At 52.3% G+C, this 24,188-nt stretch overlaps 1 protein-coding gene across 1 annotated transcript in view; it reads right to left on the bottom strand.

Annotated features, from left to right (window-relative positions):
• RAB3GAP2 (RAB3 GTPase activating non-catalytic protein subunit 2) overlaps positions 1-24,188 on the bottom strand; it is a 51,942-nt gene that overhangs the window by 3,119 nt on the left and 24,635 nt on the right. The window contains exons 15-34 of the mRNA XM_045860151.1: positions 24,027-24,170; positions 23,705-23,787; positions 23,305-23,369; positions 22,981-23,071; positions 20,675-20,802; positions 18,212-18,425; positions 17,745-17,842; positions 16,232-16,337; positions 15,451-15,611; positions 14,217-14,445; positions 12,015-12,188; positions 11,819-11,925; positions 9,376-9,442; positions 7,054-7,124; positions 6,162-6,197; positions 4,700-4,774; positions 4,189-4,407; positions 3,323-3,412; positions 1,003-1,224; positions 92-250 (exon numbers count right to left, since the gene is read on the bottom strand). Of these exons, the coding sequence (XP_045716107.1) occupies positions 92-250; positions 1,003-1,224; positions 3,323-3,412; positions 4,189-4,407; positions 4,700-4,774; positions 6,162-6,197; positions 7,054-7,124; positions 9,376-9,442; positions 11,819-11,925; positions 12,015-12,188; positions 14,217-14,445; positions 15,451-15,611; positions 16,232-16,337; positions 17,745-17,842; positions 18,212-18,425; positions 20,675-20,802; positions 22,981-23,071; positions 23,305-23,369; positions 23,705-23,787; positions 24,027-24,170 (2,539 nt within the window). The remainder of the gene's footprint in view (positions 1-91; positions 251-1,002; positions 1,225-3,322; positions 3,413-4,188; positions 4,408-4,699; positions 4,775-6,161; positions 6,198-7,053; positions 7,125-9,375; positions 9,443-11,818; positions 11,926-12,014; positions 12,189-14,216; positions 14,446-15,450; positions 15,612-16,231; positions 16,338-17,744; positions 17,843-18,211; positions 18,426-20,674; positions 20,803-22,980; positions 23,072-23,304; positions 23,370-23,704; positions 23,788-24,026; positions 24,171-24,188) is intronic.

Below are 24,188 nucleotides of genomic sequence, written 5' to 3'. Positions count from 1 at the left end.
TATGAATAAAATGCCCTCCTTCACTGCCTCCGACCGTGCACGTAGGGCAGCGTGCAGTGACCTCCGGGGTCCCTCACGCCACCGCACTCACCATCGCCTTCAGCCACGTGCAGAGCGTGGGCGGCAGCCGGGCCAGCAGCTCCATGCCCTCTCTGGTCTGCGCGCGGAGCAGCGCGTGCGCCAGCCTCTGCCCCGTCACCATGAGCAGCTGGGAGGCCATGACCTCCTTGTCCTGGACCTGGAGGATGGCCTGCGGGGAGGAAGAGGACCACTGTGGGGTGGGAGCTCAGAGGCCGACAGACCGCGGGACAGGCACCCCCACGAAGGGTCTGGGTCAGCGCTGACCCGGGGCCGTGCGCACAGCTGACCCCTGAACGACGACGTGGCACTGGCCTGCGTGACTCCACGTGCTTACACGTGGATTTCCCAGTAAATGCTGTACGTGTGTTTTCTCTTACGGTTAGGAACATCCTTTCCCCCAGCTTGCTGTACTGTAAGAGTGCAGCGCAGAGCACAAGCAATACACAAAAGGCGCTGATCAACTGCTTGGTACCAGTAAGGCTCCCGATCAACAGTCGGCAAGCAGTGGTCAAGTTCTGGGGAGTCAGAAGTTATACATGGATTCTCAACTGCGTGGGGGTCAGCTCCTCCAGCCCTCACGGTGTTCAGGGGTCCGCTGTGCAACCAAAATATCTCCGAGTCAAACAGCATTTAAATTCCAGGCTTCTGCCATCAACTAACTGTACAACTCGGCGTGAGTGTGCCAGTCATCTCCAAGCTTCTGTCTGTTCTGCTGGCTGCTAGGCCCCTCTGCAGAGGACAGGCCTGGCACGCTGGAGCTTTACTAAAGGTTGAACAGGACGTTTTATATTTCAGCATGCCTCTATCTTTGAGCCTAGAGGTTCTAACAGAAGGAAAAGCAAACGGCTTCGCAGGCTCCCGACTCCCGCTGCCGAGCCCGGAATGATCAGGCCCGGCTGCCCTCCCGCGGGCGGCGGTTACCTCTTCGCCCAGGTGGTCGGCCCCATAGTTGTAGAGCTCTTCCACGTGGTGCCTTCTCACGACGTCCTCACTGACTTGAAGGTGCTGGGCCAAGGCCACGGCCAGGGCGGGCCAGTCTTGGTCTTTCCCAGAAGGAGTGGCTGGTGCCTCCTCTGAGGCGCCTCTGTCCTTCGCACCCGCGTGCTGAGCCTCCACGGCCGCACTGACGACCTTCAGCAGGAACTGGAAAGGGCAGAGGGAGACGCGGCAGTGTCACGTTAGCGTGTCTCCTCACACCGGGTCTGATGTGTGTCACCCTAGCGTGTCTGTCTCCTCACACCGGGTCTGAGCTGTCAGCTTTCCTGCCGGGGGGCTCTTCCGATAAAAACGCGTAATCAGACTTCCAGCCAAGATGGAGGCCTAGGTGGACGCACCGTACCTCCACGCACAACCAAGATTGGAACAACAACAATTTAGAGGCAGAGTAACACCCAGAACTGACAGAAAATTTATCCGAATGGAAGTCGGACAGCCGAGGAGTTGAAGTAGACCCGTTCATCCAGACCGGTGGGAGGGGCGGAGAGGAGCAGCCGGGCGCGGGTCGCGGCGCGCGGAGAACAGGGAGAGTTGGGTGCAGAAGGCAACCAGGGGCGCGCAAGATCGCAGTGGGTGGACCCTGAGTACGCAAGCGGCAGCTGACAGACCCAGTGAGGCGGCGATTGTGGACCAGGGCAGAGGGCGCAGCCCAGGGTCCCAGAGAAGGGACTGAAGTCCCATGGAGAAGGGAGCTACCGCCATTGTTCCTTCCTGACCCCGCCCCCACGTAAACGTCACAATCTAGTGACTGGGGTGCCCAGCCCCAGTGAACACCTAAGGCTCCGCCCCTCACCTTAACAGGAGCGACCAGACCAGGGGAAAAAAAAAGAGAGAGAGAGAGAGAGAGATGGCTCAAACAGAAGAACAAATCAGTGCCCCAGAACTCATCCTATTGAGCGACCAAGAGATAGCTAACCTATCAGATGCACAGTTCAAAACACTGGTGATCAGGAAGCTCACAGAACTGGTTGATTTTGGTCACAAATTAGATGAACAAATGCAGGTTACCATAAAAGAGATGAAGGAAGATGCACAGAGAACCAATAGTGATGGGAAGGAAACTGGGACTCAAAACAATAGAGTGGACCAGAAGGAACAAAGAAACAACCAAACAGGAAAGAATGGAGAAATAAGAATTCAGAAAAACAAGGAGAAGCTTAGGAACCTCCAGGACATCTTTAAATGTTCCAACATCCGAATTATAGGGGTACCAGAAGGGGAAGAGGTAGAGCAACAGATTGAAAACATATTTGAACAAATAATAAAGGAGACCTTCCCCATTCTGGCAAAGGAAATGGACTTCCAGGAAGTCCAGGAAGCTCAGAGAGTCCCAAAGAAGTTGGACCCAAGAAGAAACACACCAAGGCACATCGTAATTACATTAGCCAAGGTAAAAATGAAGGAGAGAATCCTAGAAGCAGTAAGAGATAAGGGGACAGTAACCTACAAAGGAGTTCCCATAAGGCTGTCAGCTGATTTCTCAAAAGAGACCTTACAGGCAAGAAGGGGCTAGAAAGATGTATTCCAAGTCATGAAAGGCAAGGACCTATATCCCAGATTACTCTATCCAGCAAAGCTTTCATTTAGAATGGAAGGGCAGATAAAGTGCTTCTCAGATAAGGTCAAGTTAAAGGAGTTCATCATCACCAAGCCCTTATTTTATGAAATGTTAAAGGGACTTATCTAAGAAAAGAAGATTAAAAAAAAACATGTATAGTAAAAGGACAGCAAACTCACAATTATTAACAACCACACCTAAAGCAAAACCAAAAGAAACTAAGCAAACAACTAGAACAGGAACAGAACCACAGAAATGGAGATCACATGGAGGGTTAGCAACAGGGGAGTGGGAGGAGGAAAGAGGGGGAAAAGATACAGAGAATAAGTAGCATAGATGGTAGGTAGAAAATAGACAGAGGGAAGACAAGAATAGTATGGGAAATGTAGAAGCTAAAGAACTTATAAGTATGACACATGGACATGAACTAAAGGGGGGTAAGTGGGTGGGAGAGGGTGTACAGGGTGAAGGGGAGTGAAGGGGGGAAATGGGACAACTGTAATAGCATAATCAATAAAATATATTTTAAAAAATGAAAAAAAACCCCGCATAATCATCCACAACGAACACCTACTTTACAGGCAAACTAGCTCTCAAGAATACTCTGGAATGGTCATCCTTTGAAGTACAGCTAGATTTTACTTTACTAATTTTTTTCCAAGAAACAAAACCTAGTAACTAATTTACCTGCTGTCGTACAGAAATAAAGTTGGGATCCATTTCTCCACTAGGCAGTAACTGTATTGAAGTTAGGTCTTTGAAAAACGCATTTTTCCCCTAAAGAGAAAGAAGAGACCAAGGAAACATGAGTATGGATTATTACTAGGGGGTATAGAGAGATTAAAAATCACTTAAGAATATCTCATGGCTCATTTTTCCCCCTCCTTGAGCAAGAGCATTTTAGGGTTTTATTTAACCATCATGGAGTTCGGTAGGCAGCCTTTAAGGGGGTCCCCAGGGAGCCCCTCCTCTCGTGTGTGGGCTGGTGGCTCCCTGCTGGCAAAGAATTAGGCCGAGGTGACAGCAAGCCACTTTCAAGACCAGGTCACAAAAGGACGGTGGCCTCTGCCCTGTGCGCTCACTTGCTCACACTCCCTCCTGTGCCCAGGGGGAGGTGGGGCACCCGACCCCCACCCTCGCTCCGGACTCAGGAGAGACACCCAGGTTCTCCACCCACAAACATGGGTACTAACTCTTGTTTCAGCCCCTCAGTTTTGGGGTAATGTGGTATGCAGTAAAAGATAATAGTATGTACTCGATCCTTTTTAAAATACCGAAGGGTCTAAAGCCACCTCGTCTGAGACTAAGTGTGTGTCCGAGGAGCCAAAGCAGAGTGTCGGGAAATGGGGCCGGAGGTCCTGGGAAGCAGATGGGAGACGGAGCACACGGCACCGGCCTCTGCGGTGGAAGCCCCGGCTCGTCCCAGGTCCACCCCAGCACCCAGGGGCTCCGGTGGGGACAGGGAGCCCCACCCCCCACCCCGGGACAGCTGCCCTGCGCACGCCTGCTAAGCGCCCTGCTCCCACGGGGCTTTGGAACCCTCGGGTACTTGCCTTGCTGTCAAAAAGCGACAGTGGCTTCACAGCCTTCAGAGCAAACCTCATCACCGCGTACAGGATGGAGCAGAGGACGGAGTGGTGCTCCACCAGCGGGTAGTGCACGTGCTTCTGCTCCAGGGCCAGCTCCACGATCGAGACCGGGCCCTCGGCGGCGAGCCAAGCGTCCTCGGTGTCCAGGACGGGCGCCTGCATCTCGTCCCTGCTCACGTCTGCCTGCGCACGCGGGAACGGAGGACTGGTCGGCACCGGGGGAACCACGGCTTGCAGACAGACATCGTCTGCAGTAAGGAGCTCACCGGCAGCAAAGGGCAGACCTCTCCGTGTCCCTGCCGCCCTCCCGTGACAATTTTAAGAAATCAAATTCTAATAAGAAACATCACTACTTCTAGGCTTAAGTCAAAACTCTGAAATGAATAAATGAAAGTACATCTGTGGTTCTCAAGTCCAGGGAGTTTTCCAAACATGTGACAGCGCAGAGCGCTGAGAAGGCAAGCGCCCCACTGACCTCCATCAGCGTCTGCAGGAGATCCAGGCAGGAGCCGAGGAAGGAGGTCAGCGCCGTGTCGCTCATGCCCACGTCCTGCTTACAGAAAGGAACAGCTTTACTTCCCGCGGCAGAACTCTGCCATCGCCATGGGGGCGGGGGACAAAAACCTGACTTTCTACACAGAGTAATAGAAAAGCAAGAATTTGACAGTTAAGGCATTAGCATATTTTAATGCCTTTCTTCAGATTTAACTGGCTTTAAAATTAAGCTTTAAAAAAACATGGGCCCTGGCTGGCGTAGCTCAGTGGATTGAGCACGGGCTGCGAACCAAAGCATCGCAGGTTCGATTCCCAGTCAGGGTACATGCCTGGGTTGCAGGCTACGGCCCCCAGCAGCTGCACATTGATGTTTCTCTCTCTCTCTGTCTCCCTCCCTTCCCTCTCTAAAAATAAAAATGAATAAAATCTTAAAAAAAAAAAATAAAAATAAATAAAAAAACATGGTACTATCAACTTTTAAAAATTAGTGTCCCGGGAGCACTGGTAAGACACCATGTCATCCTTCATCACAGGCTGCGGCACGCCACCGCCGCTCGCTGTCCCAGAACGCACAGGGGACAGGCTGGCGTACCCACACAATCATGGTCCAATGTGGAAAGTTCCAGGAAAACCACCTGGTCTGGCTTCACAGCATCCTTCAAGGACCGGACTGAGCCCTCTGACCAGAACTTGAACCCCCTGAACCCCAGATGCTGCCGTGGGCAGCAGACAGCGCGTACTGACTCCCCTTTAAAGGGCCTGTCCCAGGGGCTGCCGTGTGCGCCTACGATCTTTTTAAACCAACAGCCAGTGAACTCCTCACATCCCTCAGTGATCAGCCGGAGTGTCTGTGACGGGCACACACATGGACTACTGTGGCAGAGACACTCTCGGGCACACACCAGAAGTCTTCAACCGTGGAGACGTTTCAAGACTGAGGGTCTGTAACAGCCGGGTTTGTGTGTCCCAGTATTAACATATTTGTCATGAGCACAGGTCAAAGTTTTGAGCAGAAGCCAGCTGCGTGAACTAGACTGTTATTTCTGACTCCCCACACGGGTCATCACACAAAGGCAGATCAAGTTCACTACCCATGCATCTGCTTCAGCTTGATGCTGGATGGCCCACTACACGTTTCTCACTTGAAGGGCAGCAAAAATACCGAGTGACAGCACCGCGTCGCCCTCCTGCCCACGGCCTGAGTGGGGGACATCTGGTGAGAACCCGGCTGAAACGGGCCGTCTGACCGTCTGCAAAGGTCACGCAAACTGGCCACAGTTCCTGAGCAGTTTCCCTAATGCAGAATTCTCTTTCCATTTTTCTTATCTTCTGATACGTTATCAAAATGGTAAAAGGCAAAGTTCACCGCTGTGGTTAATGAGGCTCTAGTTCAAGTGCAAGCTCAAAAGCTATGCCTGGCCTGGATAGGGAGACTCACTTACCCTTCGGCACAACCTGTCCTTGGGTGATTTTCCAACCTAAGGCAAACAGAAAGGGAACGGTGTATCTAGTTAGTAATTTAAATCAAAAGGCATCATGATGGTACAGGAAGTAAAAAGTAACAAAATTCTAAAGACATAAATACACCTAGAAATAAATGTGGCAACCAACCATAACGTAAGGCAAATGATTTTGTGGTGGAATGTAAAAACATTATGAAAAAAAAATCAGTCTGGGCTCACAAACAATCCTTCTCAAAAATAAATATTTTTGAACAACTAAAATAGAAAACTCAAAACTCTGGTTCTTTGAATAATCAATTAACTGGGCGGCCTTAAAACTCAAAAGGTCCCCAGTAGGGGGCGCATGAGAGGCAACCACACACTGAAGTTTCCCTCCCTCTCTTTGTCCCTCCTTTCCTCACTCTCTGAAAATAGATAAATGAAATCTTTAAAAACAGAAACAGGATTGAGAACTCACAGACAATGCACTGTGGGTGAGGTTTAGGTAGGAAAACCACAGCAGAGCTACAATCGACCCCTTTCCAAGAAAAGATCTTGGCCCTGCCCCCCAAGCTCAGTGAGGAAGAGTACAGTTGTGGGTTTTAATTAAAAACAAAGTGCCAGTCCTTGCTGGGACCAGCCTCCGGTCCCAATCTCGTGGGGGGAGAGGCCTTCACAGTGGCGGGCTCCCTGTCGAGGGCGTGGGGCTCCTGCTCAAGTCGCCAGAAAGCCAGCCACGGGAACCACAGTTCACTGAGCTGGAGTCGAATGTGTCAAAAAAAAAAAAAAAAAAAGCAAACCAGGCAAACAAGGCCCAGTGTACACAAGCTTCCTAATATCATATCAGTTAAGGGAAGCAAACCAGAAGCCAGCACGTGAAACGTAAAATTACCTTCTCCATCAAGTACGTAGCCGCAGAGAACCTCTTGACCAAGAAGGTGTTCCACATCATCAGCGCGACGCCTGGAGCAGGAGAAGGACGAGAGGGAGGTGGAGGCTCGCGTGCTTTCTCTTTCATGGCACAAACAAATCACTGTCCTCCCTGGGCTTATAAAACTCTACGGCTGTCTGCTTAGTAGTGATTATAAAACTAATAAAAACCTTTATTCCGTAACAAAAAGCAGAACTGGTCTGCACAAGAGGATACCCAAATGGCCAATAGTCATAAGAAAAGACTCACATTGTCATGAGAGATGAATTAAAATGACAAAGGTATTCCACAACCCACAGAAAGGCTAAGTTGTAAATGGTGACAATACCAAGTGCTGACGAGGATTTGCAAACAACTGGCGAGCACGCTCCTGCAGTGCTGACGGGGCAGCAAACCAGTGAACCCACTGGGAAAACCGGCAGGATGAACTACAGCTGGTCACGCCCCCACCACACGCCCCAGCGGTCCCGCGGCGGAGAGGGATACAGAGGTACGGGCAGGAGTGTGGCGACCAGCTTCGTCCACAGTGGCCAAACACTGGAAACAAACCCTACGTCCCTCAGCCGATTTAGCTCATACAGAACCATCCAATAAAGCGGTAGGTAAAAAAAGATACGAAAAAACAAAACATAAAAAATATATTTAAAAAATGGGGTTATATTATACTTTCACATTTAATAAACTATGGCGTATGGACGAAAACTTCTGAAGCAGCTGTGAACCAGGCAGCACACACGTGATCTTTCACCTGCAGCTGGCGCCACCCACCCAGCTGGCGTCACCCATGCAGCTGCCCCTGCATCCAGCGGCGGGGCCGGTAGGAGCCGGGAGGGGCTGGGAGCCAGTGTCCAAACTAGGCACCGAGTCCGAACGGGAGGGAGCACAGCACTGGCCAGAAGGCGGCAGGTAACTCAGTTTGGTAGGTAAGGACAGAACACTCTGGAGGCCAGATTTCCCTAATGAGTCACTTTAAAATCTTATTTCCTTGGAAGAAGGTGTAATCTAAAAAGATGAGTAAAATAATGTTCAAGTTCTCTTCACGTAAAATGAGACATTTTAGGATTTCTGCAATCTGACTTCATGCCACCACAGGAAGGTGGCCCAGGAGCAGAAATAAGTAGCTTTCCCAGAATTTATCACACGGACATAAAGGCGATGCTTCCGCCTACCCAGCCCCAAGCCGAGCCTCAAAACTTAGTAGGATGATGACTCACCCCCCAGGGCTGAGCTCCTCCGTTCATTCTCACAGGGAACTCATGCAGCTATTACATGCAACCGGCAACCTGTTTACAACTTTCCACAACATCTGTCACACATTTTTTTCAGGGAAACGCCCGCAGTCCCCATGGTACAGCAGCCCATGGGGAACAGTCACGTTTATTAATCAACTAACTGTTTAATCAGGAACCAGAGTCCTGAGCGGCCCTCCCTTATTCCCTTACCTGCCTTGAACTGAATATGGAACGAGTAAACCATGGGCGCATAATAGTCTCCTCACTTCCACCCAGGAAGGGCAGTCAGCTTGGGGGAGGGTGGCAGGGGACACAGGTGACCATTACTGCCACCCCCTCCCTTTGCTGGGCAGCGTTCCTCCACGCAGTGAAGAAAGCCAGTACTCTGTGTGTGTGTGTGCGTGAGTGTGTGTGCATGCGTGCGCGCGTATGTGTGTGGTAGGACCACCGGAGTGAAGAAAGCCAGTACTGTGTGTGTGTGTGTGTGTGTGTGTGTGTGTGGTAGGACCACCGGAGTGAAGCCAGTACTCTGTGTGTGTGTGTGCATGCGTGTGTGTGTGTGTGGTAGGACCACCGGAGTGAAGCCAGTACTGTGTACGTGTGTGTGTGTGTGTGTGTGTGCATGTGTGGTAGGACCACCGGAGTGAAGAAAGCCAGTACTGTGTGTGTGTGTGTGTGTGCGTGTGTGGTAGGACCACTGGAGTGAAGAAAGCCAGTACTGTGTGTGTGCGTGTGTGTGTGCGTGTGTGGTAGGACCACTGGAGTGAAGAAAGCCAGTACTGTGTGTGTGTGTGTGTGTGTGTGCGCGTGTGTGGTAGGACCACTGGAGTGAAGAAAGCCAGTACTGTGTGTGTGTGTGTGTGTGTGTGTGCGCGCGTGTGTGTGTGTGTGTGGTAGGACCACTGGAGTGAAGAAAGCCAGTACTCTGTGTGTGTGTGTGTGTGTGTGCGCGCGTGTGTGGTAGGACCACCGAATGAAAGCGGAAGAGGACAGGGGCTTGAAGGTCCTTTCCCCCTCTGAACCAGAGCGTGTTCAGCGCCTGCTGGCCTACCGTGCTGAACATGCGCGTTGCCGATGCGCTGCAGGTGCTCTATAGACCTCACGAAGAAACGTGCTTCCTTACATAAAGGGAGAAAGAGAGAAACAAAACATCATTTCGCAGGTGTTTCGAGTACAAATGGAGACTTCTTACATACATTTCTATATAAAGCTACATAAGAACGCAGCAATAAGAACATGGAAGCATTAGACAAGAAGTAACTTTTCATAAGACCATGTCACGGTCTCCCTTAAATTCACGGCACCTGGAGATGACTGATTTCCAGAAACCTCCAGGTCGCCTGTGCTGACATCCGAGTCAAAGCTGGCTGTGACCTGTGCATCACGGCAGCGTTCTTTCCAACAAATACTTGAACTTCACACAGGTATGAAAACCATGGATTTACTTCTTTGCAAGTATCATTCATTCATTACTGAACAAGTATTTGTTGAGCACCTACTACGCACTGGGCTGAGGCACCAGGAATAAAATGAGAACAAAACAGACCTAAATCCTTGCCCTGGGGTTACATTCCAGGGAGGGGGCTGGGTCATAAGCATCAGTAAACGCCGCGGGATGTCGGCGATAAATGCCAAGGAGCGAACACTGAAGAGCGAGGGGAAACTGGGAAGCCAGAGGGGACGCCTGCAGCTCCACCCTTTCCAACCAACGTAGTCCACACGTTAAAACTCAGGTCCAGCAGGCAGAACCACCCAGAAGCTCTCCAGACCTCTGTGAAATAACCTGGTGCCTGCTTAAAGAGTGAACCAGCCTTCCGAGCCTCACAAAGCCGTGTGTGTGAAGTGGAACTGGGATGGGGCTGGAGGGGGCGAGGAGATCAACAGCCAGCAGGAAAAAACCTGAGCGAGCAACAACAGTGGCAACTTACTCCGTTTCACATTCCACAGTCATAATAACTAACGGACGACGACACCAGTCACCACGTCAGGCACTAGGTGAGTCTCCTGTAGAAACTGCCACAGCCTCTGAGACGGCCCCTGTCAGGTCTTCGTCTGCTTTCCGGGGACACCGGGGACAAAGGGCCCCAGAGGTTCCGGAAGGCCCCGCAGCTGCTCCCTGGCAGTGCCGGGGCTTGTACTCGGCCGCTGTGCCCGCCACAGCACCCGCCTCTGGTTTGTCAGTGAGAGCTGGTAACCCAGGCGTTTCCCTTAAATGTCACTTTCTTAGACCAGAGCCTTGGGAGTCCTTCGGATTTTTGACATCATGATGTCCTCGTGTAAGCCCTAACATGCATTTTTCAGAGGAAAGCTAGCCCGTGTAAATGGCGGGCCTGTGATGAGGAGGTAGTGGCGTCAACCGAAGGGGGGATTTGGGGGCATCTGGAGGTCCCCTGTCCCCAAATCACTTTTTGTTCATAGACCATGCCTCCGTTTAAAGCACTTATTTTTTAAATGTCTTCCTTGAATAAGTAAGTGATTGCATCTTAAAGACCTTTCTTGAGGAAGGAGGCGTATCGCCCTTCATGTGCTGCCGTGAGTTAGTTCACCAGAGAGATCTTTCTTTGGCAGCGCAGCCGCTCCGAGGACGAGGACGGGAAAGGGAGGAATTCCAACCTGGGGGGGCGGGTCAGCGCCTCCTGGGGTGGGGGGCCTGCGTGAGGGCCAGTGCCAGCCAGGAGGGATGGACAGTGTGTGTGTTTCTTTGTCTTACTGTGCATCCTGCCCTCAACCCTAAAGGGTCGGCGCCATCGCTGGAAGGGGGCGGGGGGAGAAAACGCAGGCTCAGAGACCCAGTGACGGCCGACCCAGGCCCACACCACTTCCAGGCTCTGCGGGCAGGGGCAGGGGCAGGGGCAGGGGGGCGGGGCCGGGAGTGGGCACCACCAGTGGTAGAAGACTATGCCCAAGCTGAGAGGACCCTGGGCCGACTCTGCAGTCTGGCCTCCCTGATTTTTCTCCTGAGACAGACAGACAGATGGACGCAATGAGCAGACCCAAACACACCTGACCTTCAGGCCCTCGGCCGGCACCAGGCGGTGCTCTGGCTGTTACCATGACAACAAACATACTAACGATGTTCTGTTAGGTAGGTGCTTTTCCACGCAGAAATTGAAAAGGCAATAAAAGATACACTTATCACGACCCAGCCGGGAACAGGAAACCGCATTGGCCTCAGATCCCACAGAGGAACCCGGGCTCAGTCCCAGCCCCATGAGTGCCTCCGCGGTGCGGCCTCAGGCCACAAACGCTGCTCCTCCGAGCCCTGGTTCCACAGCGAGGACACGGATGACCCCTGCACATTCGGGTTGACTGTGCGGGCTGTGAGGGATGATGGATGGGCGGACGGAAAGGCCGAGCACGGCTCAAGGAGAGAGACGCCCCAAGGGGTAGGTCCCCCATCCCTGATGAGTTATGTAACAGCAGTGTGTGCAAGAAGACCGGATGCCCCCAGGCCCCGCCCCCAGACCCCGCCCCCAGGCGGCACGCAGCCTCACCTCCGGGTCCTTGTTCCACTGGACCACGCACTCCCAGCAGCAGTGCGCGTGCAGCGTGTCCGGCTCCAGGCTGCACGGGAACTGCTCGTAGGCGGCCCGCAGCAGGTCTGCAAGGCAGAGACAGCGCCGCCTGAGTCCCGCCTCCAAAGCCCCGCCAGCCAGCCTCAGTTCCCGGGTCTCCGCCTGGAAGCGTTACCTGGGATGGCTCCCAAGTCCACGTCCGCTGCTGACACCTCCAGCGAGCCCCTGTGAGTGCCTTCTGTGGGTTCGTCCAGGTTTTCTGCGTCTCTCTCTCTGCTTGCCCGTGTTAACACTTCGGGACTCAAGTCCTGTTTAAACACCCACTTGGCCACGCTGTCTGCAATGCCACCTACAGTGCGGAGACGAGAGAGAGAAGGAACACGTGTGGTGACCGCAGAAGGGAGCCTTTCCCAGGACGAGACCTAAGCGCCAACGTTCAGTCTGCAGCCTGAAGGTGACCCCCAAACCCACGAGATTCACAGCGTGTTACCCCCTACCTACCGCTCACCTGGGAGGGCCAGTGAGCCACCTGCTACCCGAGGGCGTCTTCCGCCTCGCCTACAACATCCAACATACGGAAACACAGACACACATGCGTCCGGGTTTCACGTTCCTTCTGCACTCACAGCTCAGCACAGACTTCACCCGGCACAGACGAAGGGCGGGTGTGTCTTTAAGACACTTTCAAGTAAATAGGAGTGAAAGCAGAGGGATGGGCATACCTGCTCAGGCTTCTCCGGGCAATGTGTTACTTTAATCACAGCTTACTAACCGGCCTATCTGGACTATTTAGGGGCAAAATTTAGCCATAGTTCACCGACAACATGATGCTGTATTCCATGTTGCAACCAACACAGTCCAAAAAATTATAAATGCAAACAGGACCACTTTCAAAGTGAAGAGTCCTGTTTATTACCTACAACAAATTATACATTTTCTGTCATTCCCCAGATGGTTCTCTCGGTCTTTCTCCTCTTTTGACTCAAACGTAAACGTCTGCACAAAGACGAGGACTCAGGAAGCCGCGGTGACCGGGAACACAGGGGAGCCACGTGCCGGGCAACCTCCTGTCTCACGTGTGGCTTCCCCGTCGCCGGCGGGTTCTCAGTCCAGAGTCAAGGCCCTGACGATGCTACTCCCACTGATATGAAAACGGAGTCCCCTTCCTTTCACCGGGTGGCAGCGTGGGGCACAGGGAGTTTATCATGAAAAACCTCACACCTTACAAAGGATACAAAAATGAGTCAACTAGGTAAAAATCTAGCTTCTGGGTGTTTATAAACCCGGAAAAACTGTCAGCGCAGCGTTCCACGCTGGAAAGAGCTGCTGGGAAGGAGAGGGCGGCCGCCGAGATCACGCGAGGCGTGACACGCCCACGGTCCCCTGGTGACCAGGACGGCAGGGACTCGCGCATTGGACGAGAGGGACTGAGCTCCGTGGAAATGCGGGGGGAGAGGGGGAAGAGCTGCCGTCCGTGGCTTGAGAGGGGTTCCTTCCCCGAAAGGGGGAGGCAGCCCTGCAGCCGAGCAGGCTTTGGGACTCCCAGGCTTTGGGAGAAGGAAGGAGAGTGAGCACAGGGACACGGGGGAGGAGCAGCACGGGCTCAGACCCGGGGCCGGGGATTTGCAGGGCAGTCTAGTGAGAGGCAAGAAATGGAGACATGGGCTGGAGTCAGAGTCAGCAGTGCCTGGAGGGCAAGCTTGGGAATCTACACTGAGTTCCCCAGTTTCTGAACTTCTTAGCCTCAGCTTTCATCCCTTAAATGCTTAAAAACTATAGACAGCCCCAAAGAACTTTACCTTATGAGCTATATTTATCAATACTTATGGTTAAGAGAAATTAAAATGGAGAAATTTTTAAAAAGTTTCATATATTCACTTTAAAATTAAAATCATAGCTCCACTGCATGCTGGTGTTCCCTGACAGTAACTGTGACCCCCAGAGCCAACAAGGCGCTGGGGGAGAAGGGGCACCACATGTCGCAAACCCCCCCACGCCCAGCCCATCTGGAGCCCCGATGCGCTCCTGTCCTGCACCCCGTCGTCCCCCGGGCTCCGCTGTGCCAGGTGGGTGGGGTGTGCGGCCGGGAGCGGGGGAATGTGGCCTCACCCAGACACGGCGTGGGAAGGGGGGCCGTGGAGGCCCTCGGACCATTGTAAGGCCAAGGCCATGGGGGGATGCGGGTGGGGCCTGCTGAGCAGGGAGCTGGCAGGAGCGGACTCTGATGAGCTAGAGAAGCAGCATGTGGTGGGCTACATGTACATTTAGAACCCAAGCGTATCTCTCTCCCTTATTCTTCCCGTCATTTCCGGAAAAAACACAAACGGAGTGCACGCCCCCAAACACGGCATGTGCGGCACAAGGGACTCTGGGTTACCTCTGCCTCCCTCGAGCAGCTTCCTGACGGAGAGCCTGGGCAGCGGCTCGGCGGGCAGCGCCGGCGCCCGGCAGGCGCGCGGGCCGGCCCTGCCGTGCAGCAGCGTCTGCAGCACCAGGCAGTCCTCCAGCTGCTTGAGCAGCAGCTTCCAGTACTCGGTGTCCAGGGAGAGGGCCTCCCAGGAGTCCGTGAGGGCCTCGGCGTCCGCGCCCGCCGCCGCCTGGGAAAGCTGACAGAAAAGGCCCCGGTGAGAACCTGGCAGAGCCTCTGACCCCCCTGACCGAGAATGAGCTTTGAACTTGAAAGCAGATGGATGACAGTCAGGGCACATCGCACAGATGTCGGTCCGAGAATACCGCGGCTCGCCTGGATGGGGCATGAGGGTCAGGAGTGGGTGGGAGGCTCGGGGGCAACGAGGATGGAGTCTGGGCATCCCCAGGAGACCTGCGGTGACCCCCGAGTCGTCAGGGCTACGGTACTAGGAGACTGGTCTCTTTTCAGAACACACCAACGTGAAAAGCGTGTTTCACACTTCTCTCTGCATGATCATGAACACTTCAAGCTGGTAACGTTGAACTGGGCCCATGAACTACTGACTGATGACGTGACGTGACCCCCCACAGACCCGTCCAAGCGTCTCGTCCAGTTTAGTGCTGCAGCCCCCACAGGAAGTATCGGAGCCACCTGGCACTCTATGGGGTGTCAGACTCTTTTTTAAAGAGCTCCAAGAGACGAGGAAAAACCACACGGCAAAGGGCCAACAGGACCCCTTTCTGTGAGTCCTGCCCTGCCACGTGGCCCAAACAATCTGTTCACAAAAGGGGGCTGTGAGCACAATCGCTGGATTTTCAGAAACCACAACAAACCTGAGAACTAACGCAGCCTGTCCCTGACCCCTTTCACATGAGAAAACTGAGGCCACGAAACTCAGTTTTAAGGGACCCACCACCGATCCCCAGCCATTGGCAGAGAGCAGGGTCAAGTTCAGCACACACACCCCCTCCTCCCCCCGTGCCATGTGGTGACGGCCAAATTCAAGTGTGCGTGCCGCCTGAACAAACAGACTAAGGGCAGCACCCCTCCCCGCCCCCTGCCCCCAAGAAAGGCAAACAAGAACCGGCAGACACACGGCTCGGACCCCCGATGCCGCAGAGCGGGAAGACCGCGCGGCCCACACACAGAGGAGCGCCCCCCCCCCCCCCACACACACAGGCTGGGCGGCGCCCCCACCGACCTTCCTCTCGGCACCGCCGTTGGACAGCTGCGCAGCGACGGAGTGCCCCACGTGTGCGGAGAGCAGCGCGGCCCCGTTGTTCTCGGACTGGACGCACGCCGTGCGCATCTGCTGCCACCACGGGGACACCGACTGGGAGTCCCACGAGTCGTCCATGGCCACTGCCAAGGTCACAAGGAACCCCCTTAGCTTCCCAATTCGGGGCCCGATCTTTCAGACTCAACACGGTGTTAAAACTCAACTCCCCAGTGGTGTACTCATCGACTTCCGAGCGAACTGGGGAAAAATCCTCCATCTATTTTAACCAGAACGCGTGTATTCCATTTCCTTACTCTCCTCGGCCCACTGTAAATCTCTGCTTGGAATAACAGTTCATCGTTGCAGAGAACCACTATGAAATGTTTCAACATAGCAGATGACTGTTCTCATCAGAACAAAACTGGGAAAAATAATAACCTCCACCCAAGACCACTTGATTTACCTGAATTAAGCAAATGCATTACTCATTATTACTTGACTGTTGATGAGAGCACATATTCATACATTTCCATAGAGCACAGCTGACGTGTGTTAAGAGCTTTCTCTGGAAACATACAAGAGCTTCCAGAGTGAAATGCCGGGCGGGCTGTCGTCTCCTTCGTTAGGACCCATCCCCCCACCCCACCCCACCCCTCGCCGCTTCAGTGGCATTTCAAACACCAAGCTTTGCCTCCCAGCGCAGAAGCCAAGGCCTCTCCCACGGATACCGGAGCCCGGCGTCCCAGCATTCCCAGCATCTCACCTTTCATCCTGCTCAGGAGGGACAGCATCGCGTGAAGGTAGCAGACACACTGAGGCTTCTCCAGAACGTCCTTCTCCTTGGAAAGCCAGACACTCAGGAGCAGCGACTGAAATCAAAGGTAAATCCTTTTCAGTCTCACAAACTCTTCACGTGAACAAACCCTTGCGCTTCTCTAGAGCGCACTCGTGCGTGTCCAAGTGACTCCGTCTTTCGGGCTGGGAAGCGAGTGGCTGGCTGGGACGTCCTGTGGCGTGAGGGCGGAACAAGGTCCCCTGTCCACCTAAGGGGTTCCTCATCACCTGCCAGGATCTTCCCCCGCCCCCCGCCTCTCTGGTGTAAGCACCGCCTGCCAGTCGGAGCCTCTATGTAGGCGCGTATCACAGTGAGTCCCGATGTAATGTCATCAGTGGGGTCGGGGGCTTGGGGCGGTAACCGCACCAGCTCGGTCACAGACTGGCTCCCATACAGACGAGATAAGTCTGAGCGGCAGGAGGTGATCTGAGGGCCCGCCGGGCCGGGGAGGCCGCTCGCTGGCTTTGGACCTTGCCCGTCTCCCCAGTATGAGGCGCTACAGCACAAGAGTGACTGAGTCAAATGGAGCTCTCTCGGAAAACTCAGCGGACGCAGCGCATTTAGAAACCTTTGCAAATTTAAAGATGTGTACAACCTACGTGGTAAGTGCCCCGTTTCTTCAGGGACACGGTTCCAGTAAGATCACAACGTTCCGAGGACACACGCCCCACAAAGCACGTTCCCTCGGCCCGAGGGCTCAGCAAGGGCTGCCATTTCCCCCGACCGAGGTGACCACAGTGACCACGCAGGGTCTTTTTTTTTAACTGTTTATCTTAATGCGGACTCGATTTCTTTTTAATTCTTGGGCTCTTTTTTTTTTTAGAGAAGGCCCTCCCCCCTCACCCTTCCTCACTGGTCCCTGTGTGCCAGGGCTGCGTCCGTGTGCGGGTGGGAGCGGCAGCGGGAGAACTCGTGATGGGCTGGGGGGTCTCCTCGCTCGTCTGAGAGCGAGCAGACCGAGCAGACGTTGAGTGCTGTGGCTCGTCCTCGGGGTGGCCCTCGCATCTACATTTCCGGCGCCACGGAGACTAAGTTCCGGCACACGGTCCACGCTTGGGAACGCCTGACAAGTCTGCACTGCTGCAGGGAAGCTCAGTGTGCCCTCTGGGTCTTTCTCCGTTCTAACACGGACACTCTCACTGATGGTCAGATGCTACACCTGTTTTAGGGCAACCATGGGACGTGCTTGTTACAATCTACAGGGGACGGGGAAAGAAAATGCTGTTAATTAAATACGGGGACTATAAATTTCTTTGACCATTTTTGGAAGGTTTTCATGTATGTTCTGTGATACACATTAGACAGTGGTAATAGGCCATTTTTGGAAGGTTTTTGTGTATGTTCTGTGATATACATCAGACAATGGGGAAAAAAAAGGATAGTGGATAGTTCCGGCCGACGAGAGCAAGGAAGGACAGCACCCAGCAACGAGAGACCTCACCAACAGCAGCTGGGGGCTCAGTCCAGCCGACTCCAACGTGTGACACAGGTCCTCTGGGGGGCTGTCGCCTTGCAGACACTTCCAAAAGAAGAAACTGCCTGGGAAACAGAACCCAACCACGTCACCCAGGGACCGCGAGCCATGTGGCCACCCTCCCTGAGCTGCACCCTAAGCCCCCCAACAGCAGCAGAGCCAGGGAGGAGAGGCACGCCGCTCCGATTGCCGCGCTTGGGAAAGCAGGAGAGCAGCACCGTCTTGTGAGCGCACCCGTTCCAACAACACGGCTTTCACGACACGGTGCCTGCCTGTCCAGGGCATCTCCAGCTAGCTGAGAGACACACACTCGGCTCTCTGGTGGATTTAATCTCAAAGCGGGCGGCATCTGTGACACGCCACCAGCTCCTCCCAGGCGCTGTTCTGCAGGAGGAGGAGGACGCACTCCCGGGGCCGCTCACCCCTCGACCTACCTAAGGCCACGTACTCCTCTTCGCTCATCTTCTTCACGCTGACCGTGTCCTTCTCACACTCCAGGTGTTCCAGGAACGTCTTCACGGGCCACACGCCGTCGTCCGCGTCGGAAAACCGCACCGCAGTCCTGGCGGTCTCCCGCTTGTACTTCCCCAACAACGCCTGCAGCTTGAGGAGCTCGTTCTCGTCAAGCCTCAGTAAGACAGCCAGGTCCTTAAAAACAGGGGGAGGGGGAATTCTGAATAGACCAGGTCGCTTTCCCCAAATCTGCCGCATGCATCAACCCCAGCATCTGAAACGAACGCAAGGCCATCGGCCAAAGACGGATTTAAGGAATGTGACCGCTGTAACGTCCTCTGCTTAAAACCCAACTCTCACATTGCTCTGCTTGCAACTCGACTCACGTTCAGGAGGAGGAGGTTTTTAAATACAGTAAACCCAAGTTCCTTGAGATGAGACTTTTAAGAATGTTCAAATTTTATTAAGCGTGTTCCTGTGTCATCAAACAAAGATTTCACAGGGTGTCACCTGCCACTCCCGAGCTTCTGAGGCCACTACGGAACTAGCCCATGAGAAGCTGCACGCTCCTTCGTGAGGCAGCGGCAACGCTATGCGGACCCCGGGACGCAGGCCTCGCGGCGTCGACGCACACCCTCCATGGGGCTCCCAGCGACAGACACTGGGAAGTCCGACACACACGCGCCGCCCTCTCCAACTGCTCTCACCTGCTGTGTGTGCAGGAGAAGGCTGCACCTCCTGGCCCGATGATGCTTCTGAGTTAGAGAAGTGCACGCACGCACACACACACACACACACACACTTTAAAGATCATAAACCTGACCGAGCAAGCGAAACTTTCTCCCCCCCACATGAACGTGATGGAAGCCGCATCCTTCAACAAGGGCAGCTCCATTTCCTCACTGAAGGCTGTCGTTTTCACAACCAAGTAGCAAACTGCAACATGCTACTGAACACGGGCCAGTACTTCAGTGTGCTGCTGAATTTCTACGCGAGCTCATACGAACTATGCCCCAGAGATGACAAAAGTGAGTTCACTCAGCGCTGAACTGTAGTTTCGCAGGTACAAAATTAGCCATCTGGCATAGAAGCTGTGTGTTTTGTAAAGGATCCAAACAAGTCTATAGCAAATACGGTTTTCATTCTTAAAGAAGTGCTTTAAGAAGAAAAAGAATAATCTGAAAACTGATTTTTTAAACTTTGTCATTCTTTTATCTTTGCACATTAGGTTGGGGCTATCAAATGAAAATGAGTTCCACAGGGGACTAGCAAAGCCCTACATTTAACTTTCTGTGGCAGGGTGTGAGACAGATGGGTGGGTTCTTATGAAAACATTAGGTATTGAGGAATCTGTGAAATGCGTAGGCAATCCTACAGACATAACAATCAACTTGAACCTTCCTGTTGCTTGAAATGAGTCCACATTACTCAGGAAGTAGAGGGCAAAACAAAAGATCCAGAAAAAAGGGGGCTCTGTCATTTATCATGGTAGCCGTCACAGGTTACTATGAATGGGTTATTGCTAAAATGCTTTATAAGATCCATCTGTCATCCTAAAGATAGACAAGATGTTAAAATGTGTAGGTTGTTCCCGTTACAGAAAGAAAATCTTGTCCGATATTTATGCTGGAGAATGAAAGGCTCCCACTAACTTCCGGAGACACCAGGTGATTTTCTTAAGAGCACCTCCAGCGACCTGGCCTGGCGCCTGGCGGCACCACTTCCTGCAGGTGAGCGGGAGGCCCAGGCACCCGGCCGGGTCGCGCGGCGACCTGAGGGGGAGAGAGGGCGCGTTTCTCTCTGCCCCCCGTGAAAGACACGTCAGTTCTCCGTGCGGACAGGGAGAGTTGTTATAAACAGCCCTCAGCAATGAACGAGAGCGCACCTGAGGAACGATGACAGGGTGCTCTCCCTTCTTTATGTGTTACAGAGTAACAGCATGGGACATTCACTATAATTATTGTAAATACTTGGATGTAAGACAGAATCGTTTAAAAATGCATTTCCCGTGCAGCACGCCACAGAGAAGTGTGTATGAGTTTGTTAACTGCAACACAGAGAAAGTGTTCTCATCTGCTTGGCAGAATCTTTTTGTTGTTGTTGTTCTCTAAAGGAAATTAAAGTTTTGCTACTTCAGTCAACTGCTGTACTTTAACTGGCAAAGGTTGTCCAGAAGTTGTGTTATATGCAGTAACCTTAAATGAAAAAAATTAGTTGAGAAAAACTAGGTGCTTCTAGGATAGTGAAAATGGGTGAAAAATAAAATTTAATTTTCTAGTGTAAATCATATAAATTTAACAGCAAGGCAGAGTAAGCCAGCAGGGGGTCTTATAAAGAAACTATACCTTTGTGCTTTAGAAAAATTCTTAATCTTCTACATCGTTACTACCACTTTAAAAATGGGAAATAGATCTGCCCAGTGAGTGACAGACGGGGTGACTCACGTGGTCAGAGAAGGGTGCGTCCGAGTGAAAACCCAGGGAATTTAACTGGCGGACAGACTCGTAGAGATGGAGCAGTTTCAGTTTGTTGGCACAGAACTGGAGCAGCCCCTCGTCAACAGACTCCAGTTCTGAAAGGCAGAAGAAAAAATACATTAAAAGAGATACATCAAACAAATACATAAGAGACCTTTCTTCATTAAATCTCTTAGTATTATATAATTCCCTGTTCTATTTCATCAAATACTGGGATGTTTAAGCTATAGCGGGTTAATAAGGCAAAGATGATTTTTCTATCATAGCAAAATATCTACATTTTTAAATGAAATAAGGTATTCTAATAGGGGTAAAAAATAACTCAAGAAAAAAGAAAGTAGAAATATCTTAGTCTAATACTGAAATGTAAGCAGATGATCTGGAAACAGTTTTAAAAATGTCAACTAACAAGCAAAAAAGAGACAGACTCAGATACAGGAGCAGGCTGACAGCTGTCAGGGAGGAGGGGGGACAGCGAGGGGGTGGAGGGATTGAGCAAAACAGAAAAACAAGGGAAAAACTCCCGCGCACGGACAAGAGTGTGGTGACTGCCGGGGGGAGGGGGGCACGGGAGCAGAAACAGGGACGGAGGGAGGCCTGACTCCAGTGGTGACCACACAGGACGGTGCGTACAGATGACGGGCTGTGGACGTGTGCACCCGGAACCTGTGTGATTGTGTTCACCAGTGTCACCCCAATAACTTCAGTAAAAAGGAAAAAAAAATGTTCCCTCTTAGCCCCTAACTCTGGGCCGCCCACGCATAGGGCTCGCACACGGAGCAAAGACAAAGCTCCAGCTGCCTGGCTCCTTCTGCCGTGACGCTGGTCAAAGACACTGTACTTCAGCCAAACCCTGTGCACCTGTGGTGACAGACGTGTCCTCCAGAGAGTGTGGCCGAGACCGCAAGTAGAATCCTAGTTCATGTTCTCTATCAGGGAGGGTTTTTTCCTAAGATTAATACTGAAAAAATGCTCACTATATAATACATTCCTGTATGATAAATTAAGTGTTTATATATAAAACAAATATTTATTCCTTAAAAAGGCAGACACTGAAGACCCCCAAAAACTCTTATTCAGTATCCAGTGACCTGGAATGTTGTCGAAGTTGGTACAGCCACAGTGAAACCTAGAATTCTCAATCCCTGAGATTTCTGGGACTCTCATTTATGGGTCGAACTTGAAAATAGTGATGATCTTCTGAAACTCCAACAATGGTGTTGGGTTTACTCCCAGCCCAGTACAAGGTAATTGTTGGTTTAATAAATTTTGGATGTTTTGTTAAAGCTTGGTGGGAAGGGGGGCTTTGTAAGCGCACTATGTTTTTTAAAAAGAGGAATTTTTATCAAGTTCGGGCCATGAACAGAGGCCACCATGTACCCAGTCCGTTTTACGTGTGTGTTGAAAAAAGAACCTCAACAGAAGGATGCTTCAAGTCCCAAAAGGGTGGATCTCGATTTCTTGAGTGAGTCGCTCTAAGTCGCCTTAAACACGATTCCTCTGAAGCTGGCTGCATGTAACGAACACAAGCAGAAAGGCACGACCAGAGGAGTCAGCTCCCCACACACTGCAGTTTCACTGGTGTCAAATCAGAACACGCTGGATTCCACCACCTGAGCTGGACGGAGCACGGAGTTGTAGCCCCACGGCCGCAGCTCCACCTCGTCACCAGACAAATGAGTTCCGAAGGGTCAACGACCAGGACCCCCAGAGCCAACTGCTGAGTCAGAGCCTGCGATGTGCGGAGCGCTGACTCTGTTCACGAGGGAAGGGCTGGGAAAACGTGGCTCCCAGACCCTAACAGAACCTTCACTAAATCATACATGTTTTTTATCATTATCCTGATCAAAACGACATGAAAGGATTCCCATCTCAGAAGCCTCTCTCCTCTCATGAAGTTAAAAAAAAAAACACAATGCAGTGAGTTGCACCTCTCGCCCACAGCTCTCAAATGTTCTACGACCGTATCAGAACAGTCATCCGTCACTCCATGCTGGTATTTCCTCACGGCGGTGGGATGAAAAGTAAGTATCTACAGTAAGAAACTGAGTCACCGCAGTCAGAGAAAGCTCAGGCAGAGAGCACTGCATACGATGGACAGGGACGAGAAAAGCGTCCAAACCCTGAAGGCAGGAAACGAGTTTCTCTTTGCCTCGTGGACATCGTGCCCATATTAAAGGAACGGGATCGTGTGAGCCGTGGACGGCTTTCCACAATCAGAGTTCCACGACCTGAAGTGAGTCCGTGACCACCAGTCGGTACAAACCCATTACCTTGATTTTTCAAAGTGTCCACAAGAGTCTGGGTGACGTCTCTCAGGCAGGAGAACGGTAAGCGCTCACTCGCCAGAATGCTTTCCAGAGCCTAGAAGAAAGACATTGAGCAGTTCCAGTAATGTGAAGGCAAGGATTTCGTTTAAAATTTGACACATCTGTACTTCCCCTACCCCAAGAGGGATGCTCCATTGTTAAGATGCCTTAGGATACACACCTGTGCATCCTGTGCACTGCAACAGGAGGAGGGGAGTAAGACAGTGAAGTGTCCTTCGGAGGGGCGTGTGACGGCCACCCGGCCGGGAAGTCCACGTGCGCACTCACCTGCTTTTTGGTTGCGGGGTACTTAATGTCAAGAATTACTTCCTTTATTTCTCTTTCCACCACATCTAGAAAAAGAAAATCAAGCAAAGTAAAATTTTTGTTTTTACTGCAGGTCAGCTGTATTCTGAAAGGGAAGTGCATGTATCTGCACGACCAGTCAGTCCGAAGGGTCCCTGGGCTCTCTCCCGCCATTGGTGCAGACGTGAGTCCGTGCGGACAGAGTGAGTCTGTGCGGACAGAGCAAATCTGTGGGAGAGCACTGCCTGCAGCTCACCTCGTTCTGAGAAGGAGCTGCCCTCGCTCACGAAGGCACTTGAGCATGGTGACTGCTCCTTTAGAACACACTGGTGAGTTTGCAAACGGCGGCAGCAGCTTGCTTATCTCACGAAAGGACACCTACCGAGGCTGGGAGACTTGGTCTTCAGCAGCTCCGCCAGCTTCTTCACTAGGTGCATGTCCTTGGCACGCTCGCTCTTCTTGTCGCTGAAACAATAAGCACAGCAAGTTCTTACAGAACGTGCACCTGCTTTCCTTCTGCTTCTGACACCCCGGCTGTTTTCTGTCCTGTGTAGTCTTCCTACTTAATTTTAAAGGTATCGTTCTAGTAAGGAAAAGAAAAGCAAGACAAAACAAGAAAGCAGCAAGTAGAGGACAAATACGAAGCATGGGACGCGGAACGGTGAGCGGAGGGAGGCCGGCGAGCAGACGGGCGACAGTCTCACCTCAGCGCCAGGTGGAAGGGGACGGTAACTGTCTTCACACTCGCGGACACGGGGTCGACGAGGCAGATCTGGTACGTCTGCGGCTGCCAACTCTGACTGGTGACGTTATTTAAGCCCATGATCTTGTAGCCGGGATACAGAAGCCTGAGGGAATCACGCTGC

This window comes from Phyllostomus hastatus, unplaced genomic scaffold (genome assembly GCF_019186645.2).
Source record: "Phyllostomus hastatus isolate PE091 unplaced genomic scaffold, TTU_PhHast_1.1 phas_contig_148, whole genome shotgun sequence".
Classification (NCBI taxonomy): Eukaryota; Metazoa; Chordata; class Mammalia; order Chiroptera; family Phyllostomidae; genus Phyllostomus; species Phyllostomus hastatus.
This window is presented reverse-complemented; position numbering and strand designations above follow the sequence as displayed.